The sequence below is a fragment of the Corvus hawaiiensis genome, chromosome 3, assembly GCF_020740725.1.
Source record: "Corvus hawaiiensis isolate bCorHaw1 chromosome 3, bCorHaw1.pri.cur, whole genome shotgun sequence".
Taxonomy (NCBI): domain Eukaryota; kingdom Metazoa; phylum Chordata; class Aves; order Passeriformes; family Corvidae; genus Corvus; species Corvus hawaiiensis.
In genome coordinates, this window is record NC_063215.1 from 45,860,122 (window position 1) to 45,881,142 (window position 21,021).

Consider the following 21,021-nt stretch of genomic DNA (forward strand, 5'->3'; position numbering starts at 1 on the left):
ACCCTGAACAAAGCATAGCAAAAAGTTTAAAAAAAAAAAAAAAGTTAAAAATTATTTTTGAAAGAAAGTTATATGGTGTGATCTCTGTCAGCAACAAGCAGATCAAGAATGACAATACAACTGTCACTCACTCACAGGCAGGCAGAGAGCTTTTGCCTAAGAGTGGTACACTACCTCAGAAGTAATTCCAGGGCAGTACAGTGCAGAAGTGTTGACACACAGCTACTTGTTACTTCTTGCTAATAGTCTTCAAATATGGAAAAATAGTCTTTTCCCAGTTTTTCTTATGAAGACTAATCAGAAGTAGTCTCCTAGCTGCTGTAGTCAATTCTCTATGTCCTCAGGGAAGCAAATGTGGATATCAACAGTGGTAGTCAAATATGTGAAAATTTCAAAGATGATGGGAGGCACACAGCCAGCAAGATCCATCCACCTCAGACAGACCCACAGAAGTGAACTCTGGCATATTATGTTGAAGAAATGTACATGCAAAACTTAAAAAAAAAAAGACAAAAAAAAAAGGACAAACCCCCTAAAACACTGTTTTAGTCGAAACAATTTTGTACCAAGTTTAGTTTTTAAAAATAATTGGATATTCACAGAAGTCCAGTCATAACTCCCAAGTGTTTAACGTCTGAAGTAGCAGAAGTGGAAATAAACAGACGTATATGCAGGCAAAGATTGTTATCATCAGACTTTTAAGACAAGAATTTCCCAAGTGTGTACTGCAGTTTCTCGTTATTTATTAATAAATTTTGGTTAATTTTTTCCGTAGTTATAATAATTTAATGCCAAGAGGAAAAAGCCAACGTTGTTTTTTCTCAAGTCTCCCACATAGTTGCTGACTGCTGCAAACAATATCCTTAGCTGCTATCATGAAACATTACAGAAAATGAATTCAATTTTGCATTTTAAGTGTTAAGCAACAGAGATGTGGTAAAGTAAATAAAAATCACTGGTCTTAATCAATGTTAAAATGATAGAAGTAACTGCATGTTGTTTATACAATGACTGTGATTCACAAATCTAATCCTACAGGCAGAGTATTAACCCAACATGCTTACACACTTCTTCCCTCACATGCAGCAGAGGCTTTATGCATTAAAAGAATCAAAAGAAAAGTCCCATCTACATTCCACAACGTTTACAGGATAACTCTTCAAAGTATCTCAGTCATACAGGAGCATATATAGTTTTCAAAAAATCTTGCCACCACCGTTTTTCAAGGGTAGTAATGTAAGACCAACTTAACTACAACTTCCTACTCTATTCCCATCCCTGCAAGTGTCCTGGCCAGGCTGAATGGAGCTTTGAGAAACCTGGTTAAGTGCAAGATGTCCCTGCCTGTGGCAGGTGGGCTGGACCAGATGACCTTTGGAAGGTCCCTTCTGACTCAAACTATTCTATGATTCTCTTTACTACAACAAGACATGAAGGAACAGCCACATGAATAACTGCTTACATAATGTTGTGGTTTGTGCAATATTTGCTTAATCAATCATGAGAAAAAACACTACCTGTAATTTAACCCATAAACCCACAGCATAACTGATGATTTTAAATAATCTACATCAGATCTAAAGCAAACATTCATACGATGGCTATCATTTTGTCTAATAAATAATCATAACTTCAACAGAATGTAGCACTTTTTAAATGATTTTATTTTACAGTGTAGCCTCCATGTAGCTGTGAGCTGTTCAAAAGATTCCAGATGCATTTGCAGGATACAACAGGTGAAAGTCTATCAGTAATTGCCAACCTGTACAGAGCAAATGCCTTCAAGTACATGAGCACATGAAGACAATCATTCAAATTCAAAAATTGCAGTGCATTTCACACTGATCATATCCACAATTTAGTATCAAATTACTGAATTTATAGGAAAGCAAATCTTCATCTCTGAATTAACAAATTTTCTAGAAAGTTGGACTTCACTGCAACTGCAGTTTCTCATTCTTCTCTACTACCACAAACCTGATGATTTGCAGAACAAATGAAGACTTTACTCTTTTTAAAAGAAAGTTTAAACCCTAACAATGATAGGAAAGTGACAGTGAAAACAAATTACACCACAGTGAGAAAGGTTAAAGTTACCTATTCAGGTATACTGGCATTGAGGAGAGTTACAGGTGACGGCAACTTTTAAGAGACACTTTAAGGCAGTGTAAAGCCTCACAGGATCAGAGACAAGCTATACAGTTACATACTGTGCTAAGAATTGTAACTCCTCCTTCCCTATCATCCTGGCAAAAAAAAAAAAAAGGAGTTGTCAGCTTGCCTGGTCCTTTTCAGAATCAACACATCAAACACTGCATGAAATCCACAATTTAATTAGTCAGATATTTATACAGGATGCGTCTTAAAATGAAAAACATAACTCATGAACCACTGGGTTTTAATCTGGAAAAATCACAGTTACCAGTATTTTCATCAAGAGGACGGGATTTCGATTTTCTGCTTAAACACTCAGCTGCTCCTCAATATTCAAACAAATAAAAGTTACCATACATACTGAACTCACAAAGTAAAAAAAGAATTTCTTACAATCCCCACATGTGTATAAGCTGGCAACCTAAAACCATAAAAGTTGAGACTTCCCTATATATTCTATCATATTTTCAGTAACTTGCCAAATTCATAATCTGTGCAGCTTTGTAATGAACAACTTTACACTAGAAAAAGCTCTCTTAATTTCATAGAACCATTTTGTTTAAAGTCATTTAAGCTCAACCAAGAAGCTTTAGAAGTAAGAGTTTGCATAATGATGCAAGTTATTTTATATAAAAAAGAACAGGAAAATTAACTAGTGCCTGAAAATAAAATTATGCAAATATTTGCTCAAAAATATTTTTCCATACATTTTAGATGTCTTCTTTCTAGTTTGTAGAAATGTTTTCAATAAAAAATCTCAATGCACAATGTAAAAGTGACTAACTGAAAAGTTGTTGAGTTGCTGTAGTCACAGAACCATCACAGCACCATGCCTTCTCCAAAAGCAAGATACTGCAAATCCGCATCCGAAATACTGGTCTTTCACTGGTGCTGAAAGGCTGGGGTTTTGCTGGTGTTTCAGGATGGGTATCTTTGACTTTTTTTTGCTTAATAGTAGACCAGACTCATTGAGTATTTAATTGTGGAGAAGACACAACAATGTTTCTGGGTGGGAGTTGATGGGTTTTTGTTGTTTGGTTTCTTTCCTCTTAAAAAAACTTTTAAAAATAAACTTCCATCTCTTTCATAAAGGTGATTTTCAGCTTAACAAGCTAAAGTACACACAAAAATGATCTCGTTTTATCTATTTGAAATCTGTCAGCTTTCAAATTTTATTAGTATTTTTTGAGCTTCTATTACAAGAGGCATAAAACATGACAATGTGATATGCCTTTATCCTGTAATCATTGCTCCTCTCCTTCAAATCTTCCAAGAAATAGAGGGCTTCTCCCAGACAACCCACTGCTTTATTCTATACCTTTGACAATTTTTCTATTTCACTTACTCTTTAAGACATTAGGACTGGAACAACATTCCAAAAAAACAAAAAGACTATTTCGAGCATTTCTTTAGTCTCTGCAAAGTCCATCAAGTAGATGCTCTAGTTATGACTTTGTGTGCTTTGAATAAGCCTGGCACTGCTTTTGTTAGCATTCAAAGTTTTGAACTGCTTACCTGCAACACCACATCCGTGTTCAGAGAACAAAGTACAACTCAATGTAAAACAGAATTAATTAAATTTTTTTTAATAAGAGAACCAAGTAATGCTTTTATATGTCCAACATGTAACTAAAACTCGTAAGACAAAAAGAAGAATACACGTTCTCAACACACCTACCCAGAATTACCACAAAAATTGAGTCACTGACAGGATGTACTGTGGGTTGCAGGACTAGTTGTACAATCAACAAACGTGTTAAATCAAATTATCTGGTTTTCCCATATTACATTTCAAATTTCTCTAATAAATTAGACATTTTCAGTGGCTGTAAAAGTTACAATATATGCCTGAGTTTAACCTATGGAAAAAAAGAAGAATTCTGTCACCTTTTTTTGAGTTTGTATCAGAATTTCTGCAGTTATGTTGCAAAAAAGATGCTTTGGTTTCCTCATTAAATTGAAGGTTTTTATCATGATGGACAGGAATTTTACACTCCCTAATATTTTTAAGAGGCTAGAAACAACAACAACAAAAGACTCAACAAACAGGCTACACTTTATACATTTAATTACATTAACTCCAGTCACCTAAATTAGTAGTGCAGAAGTTTATCCCTAGTTTGAAGCTGAAGATAATTCTATGAATAGATGCACATATGCTTTAATATGGTCATGCTAAATGTGTATTTGGTTACTTCTTTAAAACTCCTTAGATGGGGAGGTAATCGTCGTATCAATCACACATATCAAGGAAATCACAACATCAAGTAAAGTGAAAATTCTGTTATTGTTGAAAGCACTCCTAATAGTATTACACAAGCTAGAATGCCTTTAGGTGGTGTTGAACATTAATGATCACTGGTTTAAAAGCAAGATGAATTATGTGTTTTCTTGGTGGAAGCTTTAACAGACCTCAACAATGGCCCCCATAACATGTGGCAAGTATTACGCCAAGAATTGATGCAAGTAATAATGTCAAAATTATCTAGTATCTTAGCCAAGACTGTAGTCAAATTAAAGCCACAACTAGAATTATAAACACATCTGGAATAAGGTTAAAATTTTATGTAGTAGGGCTTATTACAGTTATGTCTAGACAATAATATTGAACCATTTTTGATCATGAACGGTTAAGGACTCTTCTCCTATCATTCATGGACAATAACTCGTGTCTTCCTTGATGCCTTTCATTGAAGAGAGCACACTTATGAAACAACTTCAGTTCTATCCTAACTTTGTACACAACTAACAATAGTTTAGCATTATTATAAACCTACAGAGAAATATGGCAACTATTTCAGTTAATTCTCCCTTACATTGTTGAGGGCAATTACTTGCTCATCTTTTTAAAGATTAAAGAACCATTTAAAATATCACCCTTTTCCATATTATTTAAACTGGCAGAGAATGCTTCCTTACAATCATTAGAAAAAACTTTACGTAATAGCAACAAAATGAGTAATTAGAACCATTTAAAACATTTGAAAGTTAAAGTCCTACCACATGTTTTACTTATCTGAAAAAGATATGTGTAGTTAGAAAGCAACCCTTAACAGATTAAAAATTTAATGGGCTGAGCACATTGTGACACTTCAGAATATTCTGAAGACATTGCTTCAGTTTCTGTAACTCCTTGTAAAGATGCATCATGTTGTCCACGTTGATTTTGCACTCACAGTACTTTCTGATATTCAGACAGATATACACATTGATGAGAACTCCCCACCCCCAAATATTTTCTTCTCTAGGCTGAACAGTCCCAGTCCTGCAGCCTTTTTTTCTCCTCTCACATTAGATTCAGCCCAATCACCTCAGTGGCACTTTACTGTACTCTCATCCCATAGTTTCATGTCTCTCTTGAACTGGAGAGCCCAAAACCGGATTCCAGGCGTGGTCTCACCAGTGACAAGTAGACTGGAGGGATCCTGTCCCTCCAGCTGCTGATAACTCTCATCCTACAGCAGCCCAGGACACAATTTACCTTCCTTGTCATAGGTCTCACTGCTAAGGCCTTGTTATAACTTGTGGGTCATTTTTAACAAGAGTATGTATTGCCAAAAGTTCCAATTCCATACAAAAAATTGCGAAAGTACCACTCAATATGCTTAACAAGCATGTCTGACCACATTCTGGCTGTTGCCTGGTTTTTCAAATGATCTATCAAATTTTCTTGTGCAGGGAAAGTATTCTCTGAACAACTGAATTTGCATTATTTAATGTCAGGTGAATTGGACAGATCCTAGAAGCAGAAGGTCAACACTTGAGACACAGAGCAGACAACAGGCAACCATCATATAGCCAGAAATAGCAGAGACTAAATACAAAAAACAGCTTCAAGAGGCAGTTTTGTTGAGCCCTGAGAAGACAAACACACCTACAATAAAAGCATGGCCTCAAAGTATTACATTTCCTTCCCAGGAAAGAATTTGTATTTGTAACTGGTAAAATATCAACATATCTGAAGAGTCAGAGACAACAAATCAATAGTGCACTTCACAGCTGCAGCATTTTATGTGCACATGCAGACTTAAGGCTCACTTAACAAATGAGCAATTGAGTACTGACTACCTATGAAGCAAACAACTTTAGAAATGGATTTACATCCACAAAAGCAAACACTACATTGCTTGCTTAAGAGCAGTGAAGAATATAATACTTCATAAACCACTTTCAAGCTACTTTAAAACCATTAAATCCAATATTTCTCTGTAGTTTCCTACAGTAATGATTAACTAGAAAGAACTCCTATAATCAAGGGCAGCAAAATTTCAAAAATTTGTTTGCTAATTCATATTGTACTTCTAAAGTATGGTGTCATATCCCACTTCCTCATAGGTTTGTTCCATTCCACATTTACCTGTAGGGAATTTGCTTTCAGTCTTCTGGAAAGTGCAAATAGAAGTCTTGGTACTTTCCAAAAAACAGAAACTTTCTCTATTTCCTAATCCTCAATTCTGTGCAAAAGTTAACCTGCTTTATTCACCTATTTTATTTAAAAATAAGTAAAGGTGGCACACTGATATTGATAAGTCAAAACAAGTACTGGCTGTGGCTTTCATCTATGCAGAGTTTTGCATCAGCATCATAGGCTAGCTAGGCTTAGTTCTATAGGCATAGCTTATACTGCACAGCCACAGAAATAACCCCTGAAGATGACATTCCTCATCTCTCTGAAGAAAAAATTCCGTATCAGCTTTTTCCCTTTTTCTAAGTAAAGCAGCTCATCAACTACTTTTTTTTTTTTTTAATTTTTCTATTACATCAGAGTACAAGAGCCAATCTCTGAGGAATACAGCTCCACATTAAGCTTCAGGTAGGCAAAGTCCCTTTTGCCACAACATTAGAACCTGCCCACATTACAAAGTATGCAGTGAAAGTGGCAAATCAGATTGTGTTGACTAAAGCAAGTGAAATGGAAAAGTAAAGTGATCACCTTTAATGATCAGAGGAAAGGCAGCAATATACTAAAGAGCAATGCATTTAAATTATAAGATCTATGAGTATCTGTACACAGACCCATCTCAACTGAATTACTGCTTCATTCCTTGTCTTCATCACAGCTTCTCAATGTATTGATATTCTTAAGAATGAAGATTCAAGGTTGAGGTAAAAAGTGCAGGTTTTTTTTTAATTGCATGCATACACTTATTTTCCTAACAAATTTAGGATTATATATAAATCTACAAGAGTACCACTTTAATGAAACAGTTTAGGGAGCCACAAGAATTCAAACCTCATGGTTTAAATTCAACTTGTTGCACAAACACTAACCTGAACTTATTTACACCAAACTCCATTCTCATAAGACAATCCAAAGAAAAGACAACAATTGAAGAATTTTATACAGTACCAATTGGTTAAAAAAGTAACAACTCATTTGTAATTGGGGGTGCATAAGAGGTAAGATTAAGGTATTTTCAAATTGCAACAGACTTTTTTTTCCCCCCACAAAGTGTTCATTATTTCATTGTAAGTCAAGATGTACTTTGACTTTAAAACAATCTATAAAACTGTTTACACAAAGTTAATTTAGTAACTAGTAGGATTCTATCAGTTTTTCATATAATTAGATTCTTCTGAGATCTACGAGTAACTTAAGCATTGCAAAGATAAAAAAAGGATTTAAAAAAAAATACTACCCATTTTTTTCCCCAATATGCAGAATCGAGTATATCCTAATTTCTTTTAAACTAGATATAATGTAACTTAGAACACCTCAACAAACTGCTTCTCATACAAGCAAAACTACTTTATTCATTGTATAGAAGCTACATCTACACTCAACTCTGAAGAATTACTGTAGCTCCTAGTGACAAGCCTGAACTAGCTTAAAACCATCCAGCTTGGTAACAGCTCACACAGCAGGGAATCAACCTCAATCGAGGTTTTACAGCTCCATCTCCTCTGCATCTCCTTCCCTGAGCACTGTGCAACTTTTCCAATAGCTTTGAACTAGGCAGATTGACAGATTTACAGACAACTTGGGCATATTTATGGAAACTTTAGTCACATTTTGACAACAAATACAGTTTATCATCTCAGAATTTTTCTTTGAAACTCTGATTGACAGCTCCCATCCTGTACCAAGATTCTTAAAGGCACAAGAGGCTGATCTTGCACATGGGTTCCTTAAGTCTTCTAAGAGAGCTGCACGAGCCCTCCTTAATATAGAATACGTAAGAAAAGTCATCTTTAGCAGCTCTGGTTTGAGCCAGCTCATTTCATTGAGCATTGAGATGCATTAAGAAAAGCTTATGCAACTATGGAACCTCTGGTGGAATGTGGTGACAGTGACCTTCAACTCAAGGTGACAACTAGTCACATTGCTATTACTTTCAGCACAGAACAAAACAACCCAGTTCAGAAAACAAGTACATAAGGATCACACTGCCCCAGTGCAATATGTAATAGAAGGGTTTCTTTCTTTTTTCCCCCAAACATGAGGCACTAGGAAAAATATTACCTGACAAAGCTTTTAAACTTTCTTATTCATAGAGCTTTGATTTTGAAGTAATTTAAAACTGGTGAAAGTGTGCTACTGTTTCTTTAGTACTGAACCATCAATTATTAGAATAAATCAGAGTCCATTTGTTTATCTTCAGCACAGAAATTCAGCTGAGCCCAGTTCTGTTACACAAATCAACATTTCACATGATTTTCCCATTCGCTCAAACTTCTTCCTTGTAAAAGGAAGTTCTTAAGAAACAAAATGTCTATTTTCAGCAGGTCCTTTATTAAAACATCATTTTCAATAAATAAGAAAAAAAAATAAGGCACTGCACACACGTCTGTTCAAGAGCATTCTACACTAGCCAACAAAATGCTGAAACTTGCTGTGTTGTGCTGCCCTCTTCAGGTTGACAGCACTTATATTTTCTAGTTCTTTTGCTTGACGAGTTATTGCATTGCAACTTCTTTCATAACACTTTTCAGATCTGAAGTTTCAAGTAGCAGCTAACTTCACCTGTATTCCACCAGTGCTTGAAGCACTTTTGGCTTAATATCCTATAAATATAAGCTTTACTTTTGCCCTTTTTGTCTCCCCAACGTCAATATTAATCTTGAGGATTATCAAAATATCAGCTAGCGTTTGAAAATATGACTAAAAACCTACTTCAGTACTGATAAGAAAGTCTCATGACAAAAGGCTTAAAGAGTTCAATTGATTCAGCTTACCAAAGAAAGCTCCTGATATGAATCCATAAGTGAACTTGGGAGGTCAGAAAGTCACATGACTTTAACGTGGGGTAAGGCAAAACAGAATCTATAAACTGAAGTCAGACAAATTCAGACTTGAAATGTAATGGAGACTTTTCAACAATAACAACAAAAAAAAATTCATAATCTACTAGCACAAAAGGGTAGATTTATTATTACTTGAAAACTTTACAGGTAGACACAATATCTTTCCAAACAATCTGTTTTCATCAGTTTTTTTAACAGTTGTCATAACATGGGCCAAACTGTGCTGTTGATTTGCATACTTGTAATGGGTTTTGCAGTTGCTTATCCGAGCTCTGCCAATTAAATGTGGAAATATGGATAAAACAGTCTTCAATTGCTTGGAAGTGGCCACGCTTGAGCTTCTGATTCATTTATTGAGACAGATATTAATAATGTCTTAAAATGTTTCATTTCCCACTCCCACTTTGCTACTTTTAGAGGACAGGTCATGGTAAATATTTATGTCTACTTAGACATCTCAATACTGCAGCTTTGACATAAAGAGCAAAGTGTTGAATTTAACTGATATATTATTAGGTATGGAGATTTTCCCTCATGTTACAAAGGAAGATAAACATTCTAACAATTTGTGACTGTACAACTTAATCTCAACATTTTAAGGGACTTATGATAGGAAAACCTGTTCAAAGTTAAGGCCTACTATGTAATTAAGCAATAAGATGAATAAGCTAATCAAAACCCTTACAAAATAGAAGCAAAGGAAATGCTCATTCCAGTATCAAATGAAGGAAGAAGCAAACAATCGCAGATCATCCCTTTTTGGGCAAGCAAACGCACAACAGCCAGCCTGCCTCAATCAATTGTGACTTTAGAAAAACTGAGGAGAACTTGTCATGAAGAGTTTTTGTCCATTTTTTTTCCAATACTTTTGTAATTTTAATCTCAAGAATGAAATACAGTATGCCTCTTTAAATCCCATACACTCACAGGGCAGAGTCCAGAGAAAAGCAAGATGAAGTGAGCATGACATGGGGAGAGAGCAAGACACCAAAACTGGGGGATGAGTGCAAACTAAGTCCACAACAACTGAGACTCAAGAGTGTTCCCACAGCAGGCAGCAGCTCATCAGAGCAGTCTCTGTTAGCACATAGAGACTCCTCTCCTGACTAATATGCCCTGTCACAGTGCCTGGAGCCAAAGACTGATAAAAACTTCCAGCCACCTATCAGCCAGTTTGTTCAATTAGACTGTGAAACGTCAGCTGGTCTTATAAACACAGGGGGAAATTCCACAAGCCAAACTAGCTCTAGTACTGGACATGAAAAGCAACACTTGAATTCAGAATATACTCAAAATGTTACTATTATTTTCTCTCTCGCCATTAAAGAACAAATGCAAAAAGCACTCTATTCTACAGTACTATCAGATAAAAAGGCAAAAAAAGGTTCTGTGCACCTGCCAGCTGAAAACAAAGCAGCTTACAGCTCTGAAGTGATGAAGTGGGGAACTTCTTTTTTGATACATTGAAGTAAAAGTATCACAAAAATGTAATCACTATTTTTAAACTGTCTCTGGTAAAAGAAGTTTCCACCTATGTCAAAGGTTTATCTGGTTCAAGTTCCAGATGACACAGCTAACTGAATATGACAGCTGGCAGTAAAATCTCCAAGATTTCTTACCTAACTTTAAAAATTGCAAATGACTTGATCTTTAATGATTCTCAACTTTTTTTTTAATATCATCTACTAGAGATGCCAGGATGCTGGTCCAATCTTAGCTGCTATTCTTAAAAGAAGAGCTGCTGGACAAGGGTTTTTAAAATTACCCATGGTTAGTTTAGTTCTGACTTACCCAAGTACAATGTTCATGTTTTTGCCATTTCTTTCACCCACACACTCCATCAGATTTGGTCACCACAGGAGGTATGATTCATACTACTCTTTAGAAATGTATTTTAATAGACAAACTTTACAACTGAAAGAGTTTTTGAGTTTTTAAAATAATTAATTCTTCAGTGCAAAAAAAACCTATCGGATCACTTTATTGAATGCATTTTTTCTGCAGCAACTTTGCCAATTCACATTTAGTTGCTGCTAAGACTGTTTCTTCTTATGTGATATCATAATCTAGTATATTTCTTTGAAGGAAAACAAATTCATCCACCTTGTATTGCCAAAAAACAATGTAGACAGTTCCCTTCACAGAATTTCCTTCTAATAATTTGGGGTAATAGAAGGTAAGGAGAGGACAAGGAGGAGCTCTCCCCACTGAAGGCAATGCATCATCATTTCCTGCCATCCACCAGTGTATCATTAAGTATCTGTAAGAACACTGTGTGAAGACACACAGGGAATAAATATCCACTGCAGCACAAAATCAGGTTACATCAGGTGGGGATATACAAGCATCCAATTAGAATGCCATGCTTTACCAGCACTAATGCAAATTAGATGCATTCAGGGTGGTGGTTAAATACATCTGAAGAACACTTTAGAATCAGTTATTTTTCCATATGCAACTTTGTCACTAAGTACTGTAAAATTATGTTAAAACTACAGGAATTAGCTACTTGTTTGGAATTAAATTATAATCTCACCCTTCCTAAGGCTTTGTGAAAATTCCTTTAAACACATAGAGCAGTAATCAGTACACACACTAACAAACCAAACAAAAAAGCTAGAGACATCTGCATCCACTTTTTAAGAAAGACTGGAAATATTTAGAAATTGTAAGAGCAGCATTACTGAAAATAGTATAAACCAACCTTCTCAAAAGTTGTCTCAGGATCATCTTTATTTATGTTTGGTCTTCAATTCTTAGTTAGATATTCGGGGGTTAAACTATAGCAAGTAAGGGTTTCCAATTGAAAAGGTAATGGGAATCAAGATAAGTACTACTGGTTCAAGTGATAGATTTTACTGATTTATTTATTTATTTTTAAAAATCTTTACTAGCTTGAAATCATGTGGTATCACAGAAATCTTCCCTCATGCCTAGAAGATCTGCAACCTATTCGGACAGCAAAACCTCTTTTTTTGCAAACCCATTTACGTGATTTCAACGAAAAAACTTTTAAAAAACCCCACACCTATCAGAGAACAAGCAAATAACTTAGTCACCAAACAAACAAAATGCTTTGAGTACTACTTTTCGTGATACATACTTTTTGATTCTTATACAAACCTTGCCATCTGCTGCGATCTCTGACAAAATAACAGACTTCCGTTCTCAATCTAAGGTTTCATTATGACAGTAAATGTCTTATATCTAACATTAAAAGCTACCCCAGTCCCACTGCAAGACTGTATAGGCTCCTATGGTCATTATGACCTGTTACAAAGTAGTATCAGAATATTCACTACAATGAATGAAGGACTTTCTTTTCAAAGCTAGAGGCACAAAACTTAAATACAAATAGATTAAAATATTCCAACAGAGCACAACTGTTTAATTTACAGAGAGGCTACACAAGTTTTTGTATAAGCTTTTAACCATACATTATTCCAAACTTCATTGGGACCTTAATGCTATAAAAACTAAGGAGATGTTGAAAAATTGTAATGATTCCAAGGAATATGTCTCCAAACAAAATGCTGAGAAAAATAAAGTGCTGGTGTATTAAAACAGGAAAATAAACCCCACATTCAAAGCTAGTTTTGGATTGTAAGTATACAATTAGAAGACAAAGGTAAGAACTAGATGCAAGACCTATGCCATTACTTCCACCTTAAAATGCCTACAAGAAAAGAAGCCCATACAGCAGTTGAGGGGAAAGTGTTGCTCCTGAGGTGTTTGGCTTAGACCTTTCACAGGGCATTTTGCATCTAAAGCACTCTTCATAGTTACTAGTTACTTTTAATAGCAGAATTAGGTTGTTGGATTGTTTTTTTAAAAACAACAGACAAACATCATCTACACCAGCCATAGCATGTTCTCTAGTATTACACACTTGCAACATAATGAATGTTAGTTACCTATTAGAATAAATACAGTCTATTTTGTTTGCTAATCCATACAACTCAAGGGTCCAGCAAAGATGAGCATGCAAAGTTTTGCCATAATACTAGAAAAGGAAACATATAACTCTGAAAACAGATTACAGTATATGACACCTCAGTGGAACAGTTTGGTTTTACTTTGTTGTCTCCTACCTGATAAATTCTAAATGGGATGTATCGAAATCCATTATCTTCTGGAGGATACTCCATGAGTTTTCGATTTATTGCCCAAAACTGCTCAAATTTATCTGTGAAGGTAAAATTAGGCTTTGTCAGTATCAAGAACATATTTTTTTTCAGCCTAAAGAGGTAAATGAGACACAATTGCAACAACATGCAAACTTTTCTTACACAAGTTTAAGCTGTATGAATTTATTTTTCCCACACATCTCTTCCCTATTTAGCCTGAAGCCAAAGGTAGGTCATCTGCATTCTCCTATGAAAACAGTGATGTGGTGATTTATTGAACTGAAAAAGAAAGCAACTTTAACTCATATTTTATCTCCCACTGTTAAGGAAATATTGGGCTATAAATTATGGATTGCATTACCTCAGCTAACAGTGCCTGTTTCTCCACTCCTTGCTGTTCCTGGTCCATACTGTCTCATAGTCTGCTAAAAACATCTAATTGTTCTTAGCTATAGATGAACAATGGGTGTAAAGTAGAGAGAAACTTAAGCAGGAGAAATACTTTTTGAGTGGTTTACATTTGGATATATAGATCTTAAAATAATCTGCAACAATGCATGACAGGATCAGAAAATACACTGCCAGATTTATGACACAACCTGAAAATAAAAGTTTATGCTTGAAACATATTTTTGTTATTATCCAAATAACTAGAGTTAGTACAATAGCCTGCACACCATTTCATGCTGTTCAGGCATTACAAGAACTGAATAGTTTATTACATTTAAAATGTATTAAGGACAGCATAAGGACAACTAAGAGTAATAAAGGCTTTTATACATGCAAATCAATTATTCAAATGAAGCAAATAACTAACATCAGAAGTGATAGAAAGGAATACAAAGAGCTAAGATAAATAAAGCTGATGCTAGCCTCACTGGAGAAGGCAGCTTTAGAAGGGGAAGAGCGACGGATCAATTTCCCTATAGGCCCTAACGCTCCAAGACACCAAGCACAGTGGATGTTTCCACAGAAGGAACACACAGTCTCCAATTTTCCCTCCTTGGCACAATGTTCAGCCAAGTCTTAAGAAGCTGGGCTCTTACGGAATATACCCATTACAGAATTCAGCCCCACCGAAGCAAGGTAAAATTCAGAAATGTATTCACAGGACAAAGGTTCTTCCTGCTTCCAAAAGTACTGATTACACTTAAAGCAATTGCAGAAAACAAGTTTGAGATTTGCTTCCCTCCAGCATACAACACAGGTGCCTGTCAGTGCACTAAAAGGCACAGGTTAGTATATATTGCAGGGTTTATAATACATTGCTTTTCCTGACTGAATGCAACACAAGGCAGGAATTTCCAAGAAACTGTGAGCAAGCTCCTGCCAGGTATGCTGTAGGAGCATTTCCCAATACTTATCTCAGAAAGTACTTCCACACGCTTGTTTCCCGATTAGCAGCAAGTGCCTCTTGACAGGCACTTACCTGAGCTACCGTCAGCACCACCAGGCAGGCACCTGCCCAGCATGAGAAGCTGCCTGGATGCAGGATGTTATCCCATAGCAGGGTGCTACCCCATCATTCACTGGGCTGGGAGTGACAGTGACACCCCTGGAGCAGACTGTAATCAAGCAATCCCACATTTGGGAACTCCAGTCTACAGTGTCAGAGGTTTAGCCTTAAAATGTCCAGCACAAAGGATGACTGCCTCCTCCTCAGGAACTCCTTCAGAGGGAAGGTGAAGATTAGCATGCTTCCTTTATCCTCGGAGGCAGCACTGAGAATGGCTTGCAGCTTTCACTACAGATGTGTGAACAGGCATTCCACAGTAGGCACTGATAGATTTATACTTCAATTACCACTTCTAACTCACTTGAGAAAACTGTTTTGGCGATACAAAAAACAAAACAATCAAGACCTACTTAAGCTAGTGAGCTTCAGCAGACTTAAATAAGGAACCTCCATATTTGGAGACATCCTACTTGAACAGAAGTAAAACAAACATTAACTCAATTTACTTGTTTAATGCTCATATTACAGCAAATAGGAAAATTGGGTGAACAGCTTACTGTTCTCAAAATTCACCAGAAATGAGCAACACATCTTACGGATTAGAAGAAAAAGAAATTATGAACAAATGAAAGACTTATGTCAGAAGATTAAGTATATTGACCCTTGTGGCATGCATGTACAGCAAACAAGGGAGGATCTGGATCACAAAAAAAGTTCAACAGTGGTAATGTGCAGTTAACTCGCTTCTGTTCTTCATTGCTGCTCCCTCACCTCCCACAAAACATGCTGGAAATCGGGTAATCTTATTTAAGGCAGTTAAATTTAAAAATTTATCTCTCTCAGATTATTCTCTGAACACTTAGGCAGTGCTTAAGACAATCTATTGTTCAAAGTTCTAATTGTTTCTGTAGTTTCCAAATATAACAGTGATAAATCTGCAACAGTTGAATTATGAACTTGCTGCATTTTGTAATCAAGCATGTTCTGTCAATCCACCTGATATCCCAGGCATTTTAGCTAGACATAATTGAGTCAGGTATCTTAAGACAGATCTCCACTGTGTGTACAGCACTGTCTGAAGACCTCTAAACAAATTCCTCCTCACAACCTTATATTGCTGTCTTCCAAACATCTTTCCAGGGATACAGTATTTTTACTACAGGAAACAGAGTTGGGTGTAAGAGAACTAAGACAAATTTTTAAAGCAAGCAGCAGAAAAAAAGCTATCCAGTTTGCATACTGATATATACAACCTGGCAAGAGCTTTTATTAGCAGACTGGCTGACTGCCAGAATCCTAAAGCTCCAAAAGTACAAAATGCAAAAGTGACTGCTTTTCACAGAATCCTTAAGACTCAAAGCTTAAAATAAACAAACAAAACCCATAACACTGACGAATATCCCCCCCAATCTCTTTAAAAATCTAAGCGAAAGGATTCTTCCTTCTCTCATTTTTATGTATCAGTACCCCCTGTTTTTGCAAAGTCTCAAGGAAGCTATTAGTGCTACAATGAGCTATAAGAACTCATTAGTTTATTGGCTAGACAAGACAAAGACAGAAGGTGCTGGCCAGAAATTTAACAATCAAAACAAAACTGAGTTTTCATCAAGCCAGTAAACAAGGAAGAGTTCTCTACCTATCAGCAAAAGCACTTTACGCATTTGTCTCCCTCCCTCATGAAAAGCTTATGCAGTCTGCATGACACCTAAACCACCGTAACAGTCAAATCTGATTTCTTTTGTTTTTCACAGTCCATCTGTTTTTAAGAAAGTGCTTGCTTGAAGTGTTAGAGTTTCTGTATTAGCAAAAAGCAGTACTCGCAAAAGGCAGATGTCCATATCTGAATATGACAGTAAGATTTGAACAGAAGTGAGATTAATGACAGTATAAAAGTTTCATGACTCCACTAATCATATTTCTTAAACAAGAGATGATAATTGCTATATAACTTTGCCTAAAATGAAATTTAAAAACTTCTCCATGTATTTTATGTCAAAGTTCAGAAAGTTTATAACCAAATAATTGAGAAGAGAAACTTATCAGCCAAGTCCCTTATATTTATAACTATTCATTTCTTAGAAATGCAGTCACTGAATGCCCAAATGCCAGACAGACATTAGCCTTCACTACTACAGTGATGCACAGAATCTAAGGAGAACTTTGAAATTAATCTTTTTATGTATTTTAAAAAAGTATGAGTTGGCAAAGACTTAGTGTCACCCATGACAATAATCTCAGTACACAAATTCATTAAGCAACAAAGTAAACTCAAACATAAATTTACAAATACAGTATGCCACATTATGCATGTAGGGTTCAGAAACCTATCAGTAAAATTCCTCATGCCTTTAAAGTACCCATTGAAACAGCTGAAAAAACTACTGACACAGGGAAACGCCAAGACTTGTTGTTTCCTCTGTTAAACCAGACTGGAGATCCTTTAGTAGTCATTGAAATTAATCCAAATTTATACCTTGTTATGTTAAAAAGTTCTTGGTAATCCCATCATACTTTATTGTTAATAGACAGCAAGTGCTGAACCTCTTACTAGTGAGCAGTGCTAACTAAGGATTAGTCCAAGCTAAGGGCTAAAAGGTTGGGTCTCTTTTGCCCCTGGGTCTCAGCCTGAAATGTTCTTCAGGCAACCACAAAAATTAGTTTCACTCATACTAGCCTCTTACAGTCATTTTCTGAAACTCAAGTGCTGTCACGCTTCAAACAACTTGAAATTTCACATGGATCTTGAAGTTAGACACGTCTCCTTCACCCACATGAGGCTACAACAGGATGGATCACTTAGAGGGTAAAGGGCACTGCTCAAGTGCTCACCATCAACATGTGCATTTCACTGCAGCATAGCTTTAAATCTGCGTACACAAACAATCTGAGCAATTATCACAGAATGGAAAAATACATCTACAAATACCTTGCAGTGAGAAAAACCCTGGTAAGAGCATATAGACAGTTAAAATGGAGTTCCCACTGCAGCATAGTAAGCAAAAGAACTAAAAAACCCCATCCCAATCTTTAACCTTATCAACAAAAGTATCATAATAGTAAGGAATTATTTTGTTTCTATCTTTGATAGTGATGCAACTGCTATCAGACTATCAGTCTCTAGGACTGGACATATTTCAAGAAGGCTGTTGAAAGGGTTTTTAAAACAGAAGGAATTAATACAAAAATGAGGGAAAGACTTGAAATCCAGAAAGGAAATACTAATTTCATGGCTCTTGTATTGCAGTATCTTTTTAGAAAGTCAAAGAAGTGAACAAACTGGTGCAGCCCTCAGGGTAGCACATATGCACAATTTTGTCTGGACTATCATGGTTTCGTCTTAAAACTAATTTTTAATAGAAATTAAAAAGAAAGCTTGGAATTAAATTGTATCCATAGCTCTATACAAGCCATACTAACTCACAGCTTGCATACAACTATGTCCAATATCGAAGTTTAAAAAACACAAAACTTGCCCATTCTCAGTGGTTCACCACTGTCTAACAACCATATGAACCATAGAAGTACTTGGGCAGAATCACACACAGCACTAAGAGACCAAAGACCGACATACAAGAACTGATGTACAGGAACCACATTAGTTTGGAAGTGCCTTTGGAGGTCAAGCTTTGGAATAATAGCTCCTCACCCTGCCCCGAAAGAGCTGCCTACACAAAGTTAAACTAGTTTGCTCAAGGCCTCGCCCAGTGAAGTTCGATTGTCTCCATGGGTTTCAACTCAACCACTTTCACTCCCCCAGCCCATCCCATCCCATCCCACCCCACCCTCCCTTCCCAGGGTCCCATCAGACTTTCTCCTGCTGTAACTAGTAACTGTTTTTTCTTTGGTAATTGCCTAGCTCCACTGCCAGTGGAGACAAGAGTGAGAGAAGTCTGACTCCATCTGCCCTAGAGGCCTTCCTTTCAGGTAGTGGAAAGCTGGTATTAAATCAACCGTCAGCTTCCTCATCTTCAGGCTGAACAAGGCAGTTCCTCCACTCGCTAACACAGCATATGCTCCAGCCCCTAATAATTTTACCAGCACTCTGCTGGATTCTTTTCTGTTTGCCCACATTTCTTTTGGCCTGGGGTCCCAAGAGGACGCAGCACTCCCGGTGCCGCTTCACAAGTGCTGAGCCAAGAAGGGACACAAGGGCTTGAGTAGCTCCCCACTTAATCTATATTTATGCAACACCACACAACAGGCTTTCAACTCAGTTTCTTCTTCACCATTACCCACTTGCAGAAAGCTGCTTCCCAGTCAGTTCCTAGACTGCGATGACGTATGGGCTTCTTCCTGTCTCTGGTGCAGGACTTGTCTGCAGCTCGGGGAGGGTCCAGCCCATCATGATCTCTCTGAATGGCAGATCTGCCCTCCAATCCACCAACTGCTCCCACCAACTTTTCCTCTCAGTCACAGACAAACTCAGTAAGGGTTAATCTGTCACAGATATATATATAATCAAACTGTAGGATACAGAGAGCTGCAGCTGAAAGTCAAGGATACGAAGTGTATTTCCTTAACATTAAAGCAAGCATATTTTCTACTGACTCATATTTTAACAAGCATTGCTTTTAACTGCTATAGCCAAAAAGAAGTCTTCTCAAAATTTAGTAAAAATACTACTTCCACATTGTTCCCAGGAAGACTAAGACTCTGCATGCATGCATAGTTCTGCTCACTGCTATTTCTAACCAATTTTATAAAAAGTTAAGTTCTTGTGTGGTATGCCTCAAGCATGAAGGAGCTTTTGTTGATGACATAAATATTTTGAACATTTTAAAAACGATTACTTTGCTATTCAGAAACATTATTTAAAGCTGATTACTATAATTTCTCATCTATTTGAAGACCTGTCTCTAAATTACTTAGTTCACCTAAATTCACCATTCATATTCTTGTTTTACAAAAACACTGATAATTACAACTATCAAGGACTTCAGGAAGATTCTGGTACATATCTGACTCTCAATGACTACTACAGTTAGTGACAGCCTTTTTGAGAGCACAGCTTGAAGTACTGGTATGGCATCATTAAGATACTGACTTTTCTCTTCCATTTTGCACATTGCCACAGTTAAAATATTCTTGCTATTAAACACTTAGTTCACTTGGGCATTTTGAAAGATCATGGTATATAATACAAATCCACCACTGAAGAAGGAACACAAGTTTACTGAACTGTTCAGGCTATCTTCATATATGAGTCACTATCAGATATGGAGAGACAGGACCTTAGAACAGTTTTGACTTAATGTAGCAGAAGCCACAGAAATACGTGAAAATATTCTTCTTGTCACAGATAGCAAAGTAACAACATTCAACCTAAGAGGACATTTTGAAAACTGTACAAGAAAGCAGCATGTCATTCTTCAGATTATCTATCAGATCAAAAAGGCATTTTCCCCCTATTTTCTTATAGTATACACAAGGGAGCCATATCTTACCAACATTCTTTTCACTTATTAAACGTACTCACAAACCAGAAGTTTCACTTTAAGTACACTGTTTCCTTAACAGCACCTCCCTTTATTTCTAGGTCACTAGTTTACCTGGAAAAGGTTTAGGCAAAGAAAGTCATCAAGATGGACTACTTCCTTTTTTTTATTCAAATATAAAAATGCATACATCCTACAAAATTTAAGCTTTCTCTATAGTCAAAAAGCAGATGATCTTGGGAAGTACTGTCACTTAAACTAAAAAGAAAGCTCTCATGACCAACAAGTATAATCCATTTTTGAAACACATAGCCTACAGGTTGTATAGGAATTAAGCAGCAGTGCTTGTTACAGACTTTCCTAAGTCAAAGGGAAAAGGACTCCTGACAATTTTATCCATCCTCCAGCTCTCTGCTCCATGTCTAGGATAGCCTTGGAATTTTGATTTCTTCATCTCTAATTATGCTTTCTACATATACATGAAAAAAGAGCAGCATAACAGCATGTAACTTTCTAACCCACTTTGCTTTCCTTGTACTATGCTTTTTCTAAAACAAAGCTTTTCCTAAAAGTTAAGGAACCTTTATATTAATGCATATTAATA

At 36.3% G+C, this 21,021-nt stretch overlaps 1 protein-coding gene across 4 annotated transcripts in view; it reads right to left on the minus strand.

The window, feature by feature from the left end:
• ATG5 (autophagy related 5) overlaps positions 1–21,021 on the minus strand; it is a 75,975-nt gene that overhangs the window by 28,625 nt on the left and 26,329 nt on the right. For all 4 annotated transcript variants that reach the window (XR_007202736.1, XM_048299430.1, XM_048299431.1 and 1 more), the window contains one exon: positions 13,491–13,585. Coding sequence is in view for 3 of the 4 variants with exons in the window: in XM_048299430.1 (XP_048155387.1) it covers positions 13,491–13,585 (95 nt within the window). In the remaining variant the exon portion in view is untranslated. The remainder of the gene's footprint in view (positions 1–13,490; positions 13,586–21,021) is intronic.